Here is a 14,567-nt window from a genome sequence, read left to right as displayed (position 1 = left end):
GTTCCAGAGCTGACCACTCGGGGTGTGCATCGGCCTCCTGGTGGCAGCTCACTCTCCTGGGCCCTGGGACCTCTCTAAGTGGGACCTGCCTCCAGGTGCCGCAGCCAGACCTCCCCTTCCACTCTCATCCATCGACCTCAGTTTCTTAGTTTCTGCTGCAAGCGCCTGGTCCTTCAGAATCACGACAACGTCAGGGTTGTCATGCCCAGCACGTCTTTGCTGAACAAATGGATAAATTTGCCCCATTGAGGAAGACAAGAATCCTCGTTTCCCAAGGGGGAAACTGAGGCTTACATCAGTTTTGGCCAAAATGATACTAGCAGTGAGTTGTATGGTCAGGATGCAAAAATTCAGGTCTCTGACTCAAATTCTATTAAAATTTGTAGACAGAGTCTTCTGTAGACAAAAGTCAAATAAAATAGGGGTGGAAGTTTCGGGGTCCATATAAAGTGAACATTTTAATAGGGGACACTCTCAGTATTTCCTCATTCATGAGACCCCTTAAGGGCTAAGTTGTATGCACTATCATTTCCTGCTCCCCAACTTCATTTCTGTTGGTCCTAATAGTCACACACAGCACCCTTTTGACCTTTGTTTTATTCTGATTTTATAAAGAGAGACATCATCTTAAACACTAAGTTAGTCATTTTAACAACTGAAATTGTACTTTTCCGATAATATTTACATATGCACACACTGAAAACCTAAAAGGAAACAGATAAAGAAATTTAAAATACAGAGCCCATGTTTTATAGTTTGGTTAAATAAGAAATTAAAAGAGAAATGGGGTTGCAGAGCTTTACATTTTTAAACATAAGATTCAGTGTCCTTATGAGCTAAATAACACAATTCAAGGTGACTTCCTTTGACATTATAATTAATAAATAGAAACAGCAGTACCCTCTTGCCTCCCATGTACAAAAATACATTTAAATATACTGTAAATTAATCAGCTCTAAGCACTAAAGAAGATAATTTCCTAGAGTTCATTTCATTATAACTCAAAAAATTTTAAAGCATTTGCAATAAATGTTTAATGATTAGATATTGGCTTTATATTTTATACTCACTCTTTCATGATACTTTTGATTCTTTTCTCTAAGTTTCTTTATTTGAGCCATAAATCGTTCTACTGCATTTTCCTTTATTTGACAGCTAATAACAGAAATAATGTGTTACAATTATTTCCTTTAGGAAAAATTAATGAAAGAAAATTTTAAAATTATACTATTTGAATTGAAATGAAGTATTAAATATACTATAAAGCCCCATTTAGGCATAAGAATCTTTACCAATTTTGTGTTTCTGACTATATTTTACTCACTAAAATATGATTTAGAGAGATAACTTCAAGTTTCAAAAAATATCAATCCCCATTTTTATTTCATAATCATAACTTTTATACTTTCTCATTATCTATAAATAATTCAGCATAAAAAGAACCTAGGAAAGGGCATACAGAAAACATGCTTCCTGGAAATCCAAAAACATTCAGACAAAAATGACAAGACAAAGACTTTACAGGGGCAAGCACAGCTTCTTGAAACAGTAGGGTAAACCAGGCTGACCTCTTGGTTCAAGTTCATTGGTATACCATCTCGTCTATAAATAGTAAAATGTTTCTTTCTTGACACAAGTGCATTTCTTTAATACCAAACAAGTATTTGCTGAATGTCTGTTAGGTATAAAATATAGAAAGCATGGAAAGACTCTGGTATAGGCAATTTGATATCTGTTTGAAGAGTTAAGGGTATCTCTATTACCTCATAAATCTTACCACTTTAAATCTGAGACCAAAATAAAGAAAGAGAACTAGCTCCATGTAAACCCCTTGCCTCTACTATACACACACACACACACACACACACACACATATATATATGGCACCTCTGTGGTGTAGTGAACAGAGGAGTGTTTACAGAATGAGAAACTCTGCTTTTCAATCTTGTCTCTTGCACTTCTTACCTACATGACCTCAACAAGTCAATTCTCTGAACTTCAGTTTCCAAGCTGTCAAGAGAGAGATACCACCACCCACCCAGCTCTATATACTTTATAAAGATGAGAATAAGAAATCATATGTGCATGTTTCTAGCATAAACTGAGTGCTCAGTAAACTTCAGGTGAATTTTAATCTTATGTCCTCAGTCCTTCCCCTGGAATATCATTTATATTTATGATATTGTAAACTTAGTAGAGAGAAAAATAAAGCTCTTTCTTTCCAAATGAAGAGAAAAACAAAACATTTTAAAAATGAGCAAATCCTTTAGGCTTTGCTTTGTGTTCCTTCTGCAGGGAGCAGTTCGGAGAGGTCTGAGTGGCATCAGCAAGCCTGGGTGTGGGGTGGATTCTAGACGCCCTAAAGGGTTGGCTGCTTCAATGGCCCCCTTGTGGAGCATTTGGTAGTTGCAGGTTTGTCTTCACGTAGCCTCTCCTGGGAATTCACTTCAGCCTCCTCAGGCCTCAGAGATGGATTTATCAGGAAGCAGGGCTTCCCTGGTGGCTCAGATGGTAAAGAATCCGCCTGCAATGCAGGAGACCTGGGTTTCATCCCTGGGTTGGGAAGATCCCCTGGAAAAGGGAAAGTCTATCCACTCCAGTATTCTGGCCTGGAGAATTCCATGGACAGAGGAGCCTGGTGTGGGCTACCGTCCATGGGGTCAAAGAGTAGGACATGACTGAGTGACTAACACTTTCACTTTCAGAGGAAGCTGAGCCTCAGGGCTCCCCACCATTAGCCACTGTGGGAATTCAAGCCTCCCTGTTCTCTGAACACTTTTTCCTTTTCACATCACCCTTATCTACTCAGTGCCCTAGTAACCCATGTGTCACACTAAATTCTGAAGCAAGTGGGAAAATAAACCAATGAGGTTTATACTGATCACTTAATATACACTGAAGTGCTTTGAAAAGGGTATCGCACTGTTTTAAAGCAGTGATATGAAATTAACACTAATGTAATGTGTCTGTCACTTTGTCCCTTCCCCCCTTAATAAAATAGTAGTTGATGGAAGGAATTTTCACATATTGAGGTATGAGGAAGTCATCCTGGCTTATTCCTGATTTGGCTTGAACTTTATGCTGACTAGGACAACCTGTGGCCTATCAAACATCTATTGTTCATCTGCTTTAACCATGACAGAAAAAAAGGCATTTAAAAATCAAAATGGAATAACTGTGGTTCAGGCATTCAAAATGGAGCTGGGTGGCCATTGTGGACGTGGTTTCAGACACATTTCTGTATTACTGAGAACTTTGTTTTGAACTGTATCAAACTCAAAGATGCCACCAGCCATTTTCAAAATAATGTTTTTGCCAGAGGCTGCCAGCTGCAATTTTATGGCCTCAAAGTCTCCCTGGTAGCTATGTGACCATTTTGGATCCCAACCAATCCATGCTTAACATGCACCCTTACTTCTCACCAGTTCCAATCCTAATTCTTGACAAACAACATGTAACTGTGGTTTTGGCTTGTATGTTGCTGTTGTTGTTAAGCCACTAATTTGTATCCGACTCTTGGGCCCATCGACTATAGCTCACCAGACTCCTCTGTCCCTGGGATTTTCCAGGCAAGAATCCTGTAGTGGGTTGCCATTTCCTTCTCCAGGGGATCTTCCCAACCCAGAGATCAAATCTGCATCTCCTGCAATGGCAGGTGGATTCTTTACCACTGAGGCAGCATGGAAGCCCTTTTACCTACATAAGCCTCCCTATTTTGCAGTCAGTGGAACACAATTCAACTGCTTCTTGAATCTGTGTCTCCTGGGCTACAGTCCTCAGTTTGGCTTGAATAAAACTCTTTCCTATTTTTATTATAGGTTGTTTATTGAGTATTAACATAGTAATGTGTCAACTCCCTTCCTCCATGCAATTTTGTTAAAAATTCTGAGAAGGAACACAAATTTGGGTCCCCCAAAATAATCTATACTCTTACTTATTATACTTTTAAAACCCATAACTACATCTGTACCTACTGCTATACCTTTGTCCATACTCATTGTAGAAAACTGGGTTGTGGGGGGGGGGATAAATATAAAGGAAATAATAAAAACCACCATCACCTAGAGATTTAGCATTATGCAATAAGATATTTTGCTAAAAGGAAAGAGAGAGTAAGACCACATTCACAAAACTTTAATATAGTATATTGTTAGAATTGTTCTATTTTATTATTATTTATTGTTAATCTGTTACTGTGCCTAATTTAGAAAATAAACTCTATCATAGGTATATATGAGAAGAAAAGACATAGTATATAAAGGGTTCAGTACTATCCATGATTTCAGGCATCCCTTGGGAGTCTTGGAACAAATTCCCTGAGGAAAAGAGTAGGGGGTGACTAAGACATGATCACTCTGCAGATTCAACATTGGCAGTCTCAGTTCTTCACCAACAACCACAGAGGTCTATGGCCTTATTTTCTTGAGAGAGATGAAGAAAAGTTCAGTTGTTCAGAAGTCATTGACGACCTACCCTGTGCCCTGAGCTCTTTGTTAGGGGCTGAGGTTGCGTAAGAGAAACGTAAGATGCTGCCAGGGGACCCTTGGATGATCCTTTCTCGGATGGTGAGGGGGGCATCTTGACTGTTCATCATGTGACAAAAGTCCCGTCACCTGGGACCTCAGGGAACAGCTGAAGTGTCACCAGAAGGGCGCAGGAAGGCCCAGGCTGTTCCAGTCCATGAGGTTGTTTATTTAGTTTCAACAAAGGAAGAGAACGAAAAGCATGGGAATGCTCAACTTATGTCTTGTACTAGATCATGAGACCTTTTAAATGTTCACCTCTTTGGAAACCTCTGTTGAAGAGGAGAAAGACTGGCCTCTGGTTGACCCAGATGAGAGAGAAGGAGCTGTAGCTGGATGCCATCCCTGTGGACCGTGGGGAAAAGATGAGAGACCAGACTGCAGTCACGGAGCTGGACTTTCTGTCCACCTCTCATTAGCCACGATGCGCCAAGTCTTCAGTCACGCTGAGAAACGAGCGCAGGGAGAATCTGGTTGTCGCTTAATGTTACCTCCAGTGTTAAATAAAAGGGAACTTGGTGAAGAGTCCCTTCCCATGCGTGCTTTCAGTGTTCTGACCCTCTCACTCACTGTCTTCTAAAAAGAACATACAGACTCGGAGTCTCACAAGAAGGACATTGGATTTTCCCTGAATGCCGTTGAGAACAATTCTCTTGAACAGAGACCTGGTCTCCAGCATTGCTCCCCAGTTTCAACATTGTCCCCTCCAATAAATGGCCTCCTACTCCAAGACCCACGTGTCCACGGGAGTCTGCTTATCTGACCCTTCCCTTGCCCTCTCTCACTCCCTCTGCCTTCTCTCCGTTTCTGGACTGCGATACGCCCTTCCTCACCCCAGCCTCTTTTCCATGAGCCTTTACACCCGTCACTCTCTGGCTCTGTAATGTCTGTTCCTCCTCTTTCCGAGATCAGCTCCCACATCGCCCCCTTGGACGAGCTCTTCCTGATCCCTGCGACTGAAATGACCAAGCACGCTCACACTGAGTCTGTCCATTTCTTCAGTTATGCTGTCATGGAGCACCCTACACTGATCTTCCATAGCATCTTACTTAGAGGTATGCACTTTTTCAAAAAAGACCAGACTGCGTGTTTAATGTCCATCTCCCATGCTTCGTTAGGAATAGATCGTGTGGGCCTGTTCACTGTTGTCCTCCAGCGATCAGCACTTGCCTGTATGTATCTGGTAAACATTCAAATACTTGCTCAACATGCATGAAGTGCTTTCTTATTTGAAAAAAAACTGACATGTATTCATTCACTTCCTAAGTGTTACACATTAGAACACCTACCCGGGACCCAAAGTTGAAGTTCAAAAGCTATCAAGGGGCTTACTCTCCATCAGTAAGATAAAACATAAACATACACAGGTATCACCTCTAGTCTTGTCTCCAGCTCCTGGGATAGAGATATTAAGATATTCTTATTAAAGTGAAAAGTGAAAGTCGCTCAGTCGTGTCCAACTCTTTGCGACCCCATGGACTATCCAGTCCATGGAATTCTCCAGGTCAGAATACTGGAGTGGGTAGCCTTTCCCTTCAGGGGATCTTCCAGGGAATCTTCCCAACCCAGGGATCGAACCCAGGTCTCCCGCATTGCAGGTGGATTCTTTACCAGCTGAGCCACCAGGGAAGCCCATTCTTACTAAAAATAATTATAAATCATTTGGGTTTGATTTGCAGGCATTTGAGGACAATGCAAATTGCAAAGTCTAGAAATCAAAAGTTAAATGAAGAAGAGAAATGTGTGTACATTCACTCTTTTCTAAATGTACACTAACTGAGGTGTGCTCTGTTTGAAGAGGTAAACCAGCAAGTTGCTGTGTATTTGAGGGAGGGTGGCCAATAATACAATGGAGGGAGCAAGGGAGCCAAAACCCATTCACGAATGCTGTTTCATAGCTTGGCTTGTGTTACTGCCAACGTGCCAAAGCCTAAAAAAAATAGGCACGCAGCACGAGAATGAAATTATGCCTCCAATCCAGCTTCCTCGACAGCTTTGGAATGCATCATTTTCTGCTGGAGTTATATAAGTGTTAGCAGTGCTTGCCACTTATGTATGAGAACTTTCGGATTTCATAATCTAAACTTACTGATAGTCTAGAAGTGCTTCACTGATAGGCAGTTTGACTTCTTTTGGCAGCCCATCTTGAATATCCCTTTTATTTGTTTTCACCGTGGTTTCCATTGTGTTGCTTAGCTAGTAAGAAGAATACCTGTTTGAAAAAAGAGACACAGGAAAAATAAATAAATTCTTTGTTCCTTTACTTGTGTTTATTAGATAAAGCACTACTGGGACTTAACTTAAAACTGGCTCTTCCATCTAGATTGCTCCCGTGTCCCCAGAGCTGACATCATTCATAATGCTGGGTCATCAGGAATCAGTTGGATTCTTGAGTCTGCTGAGTTCCATGCTTAGAGCAGGTCCATATCAGGACCCCAAGCTTTTCTGAGACTCACTCTCTTACACGATCCATCAACAACTGTTGCCCCCATCGAGCTTCTTTAAGAGCAAGAACTTAACTTTTTCAATCATTTCATGTCTCCACAGTGTTTGGCAGAGTGCCTTGCCTATAACAGCAGCTCAATAAATGTCTTTTAGTTATTAAAAATTCAGATAAAACAAAAGCACAACCTTCAATGAGGACCAGGAAACTAGGCTCTTTAAAAGAGTTAGAACTGGGATCCAAAGAAATTAGGTTTAGCCAGGGTTGCAATAAAGAGCAAATATAAGGACTTTAATAAAAGTGTTTTTTAAATGGTTAAGAGGTTTACAAATGCAAAATAAGAATGATAAAAATAATGTGTTATCATTACCAGTGACTATTCATCAGCTATTAATTGCTTTTGTATCTTATAATAAGAACAATCAAAAATAATATTTTTTAAAAGGGAAAATCAGACTTTTTAGTTTTTATGGTAAAGAGGAACACGGTGAGGATTTGGTATGAGTACTAATTAGTACTAACTAATGAGTACTTTTAAGATCATAGTTTTTCTTGACAGACTTTTATCTTTGGATTTTTATTAATGTATATTGTCACTCTGCTTATTAACTTATATGCAGAGGACATCATGTGAAATATTGGGCTGGATGACTCATAAGCTGGAATCAAAATTCTGGAAGAAATAACAGCAACCTCAGATATGAAAATGATACCCCTTTAATGGCAGAAAGTGAAGAGGAACTAAAGAGCCTCTTGATGAAGGTGAAAGAGGAGAGTGGAAAAGCTGGTTTAAAACTCAACATTCAAAAAACTAAGATCAAGGCATCTGGTCCCAGCATTTCATGGCAAATAGATGGGGAAACAATGGAAACAGTGACAGACTTTATTTTCTTGGACTCCAAAATCACTGTGGATGGTGACTGTGGCCATGAAATTAAAAGATGCTTGCTCCTTGGAAGAAAAGCTATGACAGACCTAGACAGTGTATTAAAAAGCAGAGACATCACTTTAATGACAAAGATCCATATAGTCAAAGCTATGGTTTTTCCAGTAGTCATGTATGGATGTGAGAGTTGGACTATAAAGAAAGCTGAGTGCCGAAGAATTGATGCTTTTAAACTGTGGTGCTGGACTCTTGAGAGTCTCTTGGACTGCAAGGAGATCAAACCAGTCCATCCTAAAGAAAATCAACCCTGAATATTTATTGGAATGACTGATGCTGAAGCTGAAGCTCCAATACTTTGGCCACCTGATGCGAAGTTCTGACTCATTGAAAAAGACCCTGATGCTGGGCAAGACTGAGGGCAAGAGGAGAAGAGGACAACAGAGGATAAGATGTTGGATGGCATCACCGACTCAATGGACATGAATTTGAGCAAACGTAAGGAGATGATGAAGAACAGGGAAGCCTGGTGTGCTGCATTTCATGGGGTTGCAGAGAGTCGGACACGACTTGGCAGCTGAATAACAACAGCAGATCTCAAGAAGGTAAGTACCTAACCTGCATTCAATGTATTACTAGGTGGGTGTGGTAGGAAAAACACAACCTTTGTAGTTATTTGTTAAAATGGCTGGAAACTCCATGAGAGTGGGGATGATGTAATTCTTGTACATTACTGTATTTCCCCTCCTAGCACAGTAGATGCGGTCCTTGTCAAATGAACAATTAGATGGATGAATCAGGTAGACATATTTTAATCCTAGATCTACCACCTACTATCTAGGGTGACCTTGAGTAGGCTACTTAATCTTTTTGAGCTTCAGTTCCATCATCTGTAAAGTGAGAACAAAATTCTTATTTTAAACACTGGTAAGGATGAAATGGGTTAATATTTAAAGCACCTGGCATAGTGTCTGCCATATAGAAAGAACTTAGTAAGTATTTTTGCCCCTTTAGTTATGGCTCCAGAAGCATAATCTGGTAAATTTCAGGTAACTAAAGCAGAGGAATGTCTGCCTGCTTCCAAGTATGAGGTTAGGTGTAAAGACGAATCCATGTGGTTTTCAACCATCAGCTTTCATCACTGATTTGGATCACCGAATAGGCAATTTACACAAATCATTCAGATCCACAATAGAAAAACTCTGAAATAAAAACTTTTCCCCTGCAGACTTGCTGTTTGCATAACCAGACCTCTAGCGAGGTTCAGTCTTAATGCCTAAGACTTTTCTAGTTAAGTGTGTTTATCTCTGTATCCTAATAGATTCTAGTATTTGTGAATGCAAATATACTACAATACTTTTTAACTAAAAACCACAAAGGTGACATATCAAAAAGATTCAATTCATTAAGACAGGTTAATATATTGTGTTATCTTCTCAGATGTGAAAGTATTGAGTATGATTCTATAAGCCGCATACTATCACAGTTCACAGAAACCTATCACTAGGGGAAAAAAATTGCTATCTTTTGTTTCAGGAAAACTGAATTTTTATATTACTTTCTATTTTAAAATTAGGATTTTTAACTTAATAGTTACACAAAACCATAGCATGCTGTCAAGGGTTTCATTTTACAAGAACTTAGTCTTTAACAAAAACTTTTACTATAAAATATTTTATCTAAAAGCTGAAACAAAAAACATTAATCTCTAATTTTCTTTCTGAGTCATAAGGAAGAGATCAAGTGTTATGGTTCCCACCTGTGGTGCCCATCTGGTGCTGGAGGAAACATGACCTCATTTTGCTCAATTACTTCAGTTACCTGGCTCTTATGTTTTCGACTCTCTGACCAGTTACCTAACTGCAGCTCAAGGCAAAAGATTTTAATAAAATATGAATGAAAATGTGGATCCATTAAGCATAAATGGTTTGTGCATAAACTATATTAAGATTCATTGTTTCACACACTTTACGGAAAATTAGTAAGCCATTTGGGTCACCTGCTTAACAGTTGCCTTATTGCAATGAGCTAATGACATTACGTCAAAATGTACTTTTGCATTAGATAATGTCCTACAAACAATGGGGATTTTAATAAACATTGACAAGGATTTACAGTTCCTGACCACCTAGAGGATTCCTATCTCAGGAAAAGGTGAGAATTCTAGAAAAACAGCTACAAAGTAACTATCCTCCAAGAAGAATTCACTTAAAATAATTCCCGACAAACGAACACTTGCCTGGATTTGTCAGTAACTTCAAACCTCTATTTAGTGTCTGTTCGTGTGTGGCAATTTTTCTGGCCTGTAGTTATAAAATATAAAAGAGGTGAGACCTTTACTTAGACTGATATGAAGAAAGAAGCATACTCCAATAGAACTTAAAAAAAAAAGAGAGAGAGCAACTCTAAAAGGCTTTAGAAAACCATACAAATAATAAATGCTAGAGAGATATTTCCCCAGGGCACGATCTTCTGTGCCTGTTTTTCCTCTTCCAACTCTGTTGGGGCATCAGTAACATGCATTATGGGTGGCGCTAGTGGAAAGAATCCACCTGCCAGTTCAGGAGATGTAAGAGACACCAGTTCGATCAGTGGATCAGGAAGAGGAAATGGGAACCCATTGCAGTATTCTTGCCTGGAAATTTCCATGGAAAGAGGAGCCTTGTGGGCTACAGTCTATGGGGTCACAAAGAGTTGGACACTACTGAGCGCACGCATGTGCACACCCACACACACATACACACACGCAGTGAGGCCAGGTAAGAAGGCTGGGTTTGAAGGACTTGGGTGTTCAGCATTTTCAGAGACTATTCCATAATCTTTTTCTATCAGGAAATGTTTCAAAAAGTATTCCCCAAATGCTTCTCAGTGAAAAGTAAGAAGTCTATTTAGTAAAAAGCAATATATAATAAGCTATCTTCTTCAAATATCCTCTCATCTCATAATGCTTTGACTCTGTAAAGTATGTTAGTCACTCAGTCGTGTCCAACCCTTTGCAACCCTATGGACTGTAGCCCACCAGGTTCCTCTGTCCATGGGATTTTCCAGGCAGGAATACTGGAATTGGTAGCCATTCTCTTCTCCAGGGAATCTTCCTGACCCAGGGATCAAACCCAGGTCTCCTGCACTGCAGGTGGATTCTTTACCTTCTGCATTATCCCCCAAACAAGGAGTCTGTCCTTTCCTCCACAGTCTCAGGGGCCTGGCTCAATACCTAAAAAGTTCCTCATGACTTTGTGGAGCCATGAATATCCAGAAGCTTCCTAATGACTCCTTTCATAGTTCTACAGAGTCTGGGAGGGATGGCAGTTCTGCCCTAATGCCTTTCTAGACATTTGAAGTGGATCCTGATGTTTGCTAGCTAATGTTTCATATATAGATTGAAATGGTGGATATTTACTTAATAGCGTTAGTAATGATAAAAGTTCTGAATAAGATTCCATCAGGGGTGGAGAGCACGATTTAGTTAAAAAGATCTCTCTCTGAGTACTGAAAGTCTTGAAGTCTAGACATGGCTTTGCCATTAACGAGCTATAAAATTACGTCAGTCTAACAACAGCTGTAATAATGCAGTACTTCCAAAAGTCTTTGTTAACGAACAATCTGACATCTAACCATTAAGGCCCTCATCTTCAACAAAATATAACTCCTCAAATACTGAATAGTAACTACTTCAGCAAGTCATTTTGGGAATTCAAAAACAGATATTAGCATATAGGTCATCATCTCCCGTGGGCACAAACTGTATGTTCAGTAATTATCTGATTCAAATGCCCGATCAGGAAAAAATGCAGTCACTTTCTTTCCTGATGGTCCTTTATTTGCTCATAATATTGTATATACCCTGAATTTGGAAAGTAAAATGACTTTTAAATTCAAATTCTCAGTTAGGCTAGGATACATTTTTAATACAATCTAATATGTTTTAGAAACGCTCTCCAGCATATGTTCTTTAAAAAAAAAAAAAAAAAAAAAAACCACCTGAATTCATTTAAAGGTTCTTAGTAGTAATAATATCACCTAAATTTAGTCTCACAAAATTTCAGACCCACCTCTTTTTGTATAGGTTATGTACATATAGCCCCAAACAACTTTAAAATGTAAGATACAGCCAATTTGGAAAAGAAACATAACAATGAAGAGAATATTGTGAGAATAATGGACATATATCCATGCAGGACTTTCCACACTCTGATGGCGAAGGAGAATGAAAAGACCTCTCTTCTTCAACAGTGAATAAAGCATACCAACTGGGGCTGGGTCTTGGGGGTGGTGGAAAGAAAATTCATGAGCAATTATTACACATGTGGATAAATACCTGGTCTTACTCTTTTCCTTCTCTGCCTTCACAGGAAGCTTTCTCTCTCTCTCTTTCTTTTCATCAGATGTGACATCTTCTCTCACCTCCCAACTGCTTTCTCTACTCTCTCCACCCAGCGGAGAATTATGGGGTAAGAAGGGGAATGAGGAGACAAACAAGCTGCGATACAAATCTAACAGATTAATAAAAGAAAGAAGCCAAGCGTCCTGTTTAGAAGGATGCTGCCAGCAGCCAGGGCAAGAAGCGGAGGGTGAAAGGCCGTCAACGCCACACCCAGAGCTTATAAAGCTCCTGCAGCGGGAGGGCTCCGTGCTGGTACTAAGGACGCAAGGATTTGCGGGGTCTGTCGTCTAAAGCCTTAGACCAGACTGCGGTCAGCGAGAAGAGCACTAAGGAGATTGAAGTCTAGACCTAGCTCCTCCATAAAGGAGTTTTATAACCTCGGACAGGTCTCTAAACCTCTCTGACCCTCGCTTTCTCTTCCATCTTTCCTACCTGTCAGGATTATTAATGGCGCTCAAATGCTTTGGAAAAACTGTCAAGCGATAAAGCCCCATACGAGCAGAAGACATGATTAGTCTACTGAGCATCCGTTGTGTGCTAGAGACTGAGGGCATCACGAAGGTTACAAACCTGAGTCAAAGTCAGATCCTGCTCTCCGGAGCTGAGATCTCAGGAAGGCAAATGAGCAACGTATCCAGAGGTTCTACTGCGAGGCAGAAGGAGAGATGCGTTAGTACTCTGATCGGATCCAAAAAGTTCTTCCTCCCTCTGTGTCTCCTGAGTGAAAAGGTTAGGAGGTCAGCGGCTCCTAACCGCCCAGCACTTCACCCCGATGTTGGACCCCCAGAAGGTCGGAACCCTAGGCCCGTTTTGTGGCGAAGCCAGCCGCAGGGCCAGTGGGTACCGGGCGGAGATGCTCATAAAGTCTTAAGAGTCAGACTGGAAGGAGCCGGAGCCGAGCAAGGAGGCTAGGCAGTGTCCTGATCTCGCCTCGACGGCTTCCGGGTGCGGATACACACCAGTGGACCCGAAGGCAGCGAGCATGGCCGGCGGGCAGACCCGACCCATTGACTCCAGCGCCGCTGCCGCGCCCTCCGTTTCCAAGGCGACCGGCGCGCGCGGAGCCTCCCCCTCCCACTACCATCAGCCGCGAGCAGCGGGCCGGGCGCGCCCCCTGGTGGCCGCAGCGGGGAACAGTCAGGTCGAGGGTGCGCGCTCCCGCTGTCTCCCCACCCGGTTCTCACCGTCTCGACTCCGCGCAGCTGCACCGAGACTCCCTCAGTTCAGTTCAGTTCAGTCGCTCAGTCGTGTCCGACTCTTTGCAACCCCATGGGCTGCAGCACGCCAGGCTTCCCTGTCCATCACAAACTCCCGGAGTTTATCCAAACTCTTGTCGATCGAGTCGGTGATGCCATCCAACCATCTCATCCTCTGTCGTCCCCTTCTCCTCATGCCTTCACTCTTTCCCAGTATCAGGGTCTTTTCAAACGAGTCAGCTCTTCTCATCAGGTGGCCAAAGTATTGGAGTTTCAGCTTCAACATCAGTCCTTCCAATGAACACCCAGGACTGATCTCCTTTAGGATGGACTGGTTGGATCTCCTTGCAGTCCAAGGAACTCTCAAGAGTCTTCTCCAACACCACAGTTCAGAAACATCAGTTCTTCGGTGCTCAGCTTTCTTTATGGTCTAACTGTCACATCCATACATGACTACTGGAAAACACATAGCTTTGACTAGACAGAACTTTGTTGGCAAAATACTATCTCTGCTCTTTAATATGCTATCTGCTGCTGCTGCTGCTAAGTCGCTTCAGTCGTGTCCGACTCTGTGCGATCCCATGGACTGCAGCCCACCAGGCTCCGCCATCCCTGGGATTCTCCAGGCAAGAATACTGGAGTGGATTGCCATTTCCTTCTCCAGTGCATGAAAGTGAAAACTGAAAGTGAAGTAGCTCAGTCGTGTCTGACTCTTAGCGACCCCATGGACTGCAGCCTACCAGGCTCCTCCATCCATGGGATTTTCCAGGCAAGAGTACTGGAGTGGGGTGCCATTGGGTTGGTCATAACTTTTCTTCCAAGACTCCCTCGACCATCTTTAACTCCCTCCCACGGCGAATTGGGAAGTGGCGAGTGGTGTAGAGGCTTGAGATCTAGGCTGTGTGTCGTGACTGTAAGCTACTCACTGTTTCCTCCACTGTAAAGCTAGACATCAGGACTGGACTGAGGTTTTCGGACAGCTTGTAGGATGGGAAAGGAATGTGCGTTCTGCCCCCTCTCCGCCCCCACCCCACCCCTTCTACCCCGGAGGCTTCTCTCCTGCCTGCTTTCATTTTGTGTAAGCGTTCTCTCCGGTTTAACTCCAAGGAGAACTGCAGACCCCTGGACTAAATGCTTA

General features: G+C 41.8%; 1 protein-coding gene across 37 annotated transcripts in view; it reads right to left on the bottom strand.

The window, feature by feature from the left end:
• Nucleotides 1–13,275, bottom strand: part of CCDC83 (coiled-coil domain containing 83) — a 54,284-nt gene extending 41,009 nt beyond the window's left edge. For 3 of the 37 annotated variants that reach the window (XM_081536942.1, XM_081536977.1, XM_081536982.1), the window contains exons 1-5: nt 13,193–13,275; nt 12,804–12,879; nt 10,089–10,152; nt 6,613–6,735; nt 1,071–1,155 (exon numbers count right to left, since the gene is read on the bottom strand). In XM_081536942.1, coding sequence (XP_081393068.1) covers nt 1,071–1,155; nt 6,613–6,707 — 180 coding nt within the window. In that variant the 5' untranslated portion in view covers nt 6,708–6,735; nt 10,089–10,152; nt 12,804–12,879; nt 13,193–13,275. Of the gene's footprint in view, nt 1–1,070; nt 1,156–6,612; nt 6,736–9,608; nt 10,153–12,167; nt 12,343–12,803; nt 12,880–13,077 lie in introns of all 37 variants that reach the window. The other 34 variants (XM_081536958.1, XM_081536979.1, XM_081536947.1 and 31 more) reach the window with 31 other exon arrangements.
• Between the last annotated feature and the right edge of the window lie 1,292 nt (nt 13,276–14,567).

This window comes from Giraffa tippelskirchi, chromosome 10 (assembly GCF_054371585.1).
Source record: "Giraffa tippelskirchi isolate mGirTip1 chromosome 10, T2T-mGirTip1v1.2.pri, whole genome shotgun sequence".
Classification (NCBI taxonomy): Eukaryota; Metazoa; Chordata; class Mammalia; order Artiodactyla; family Giraffidae; genus Giraffa; species Giraffa tippelskirchi.
This window is presented reverse-complemented; position numbering and strand designations above follow the sequence as displayed.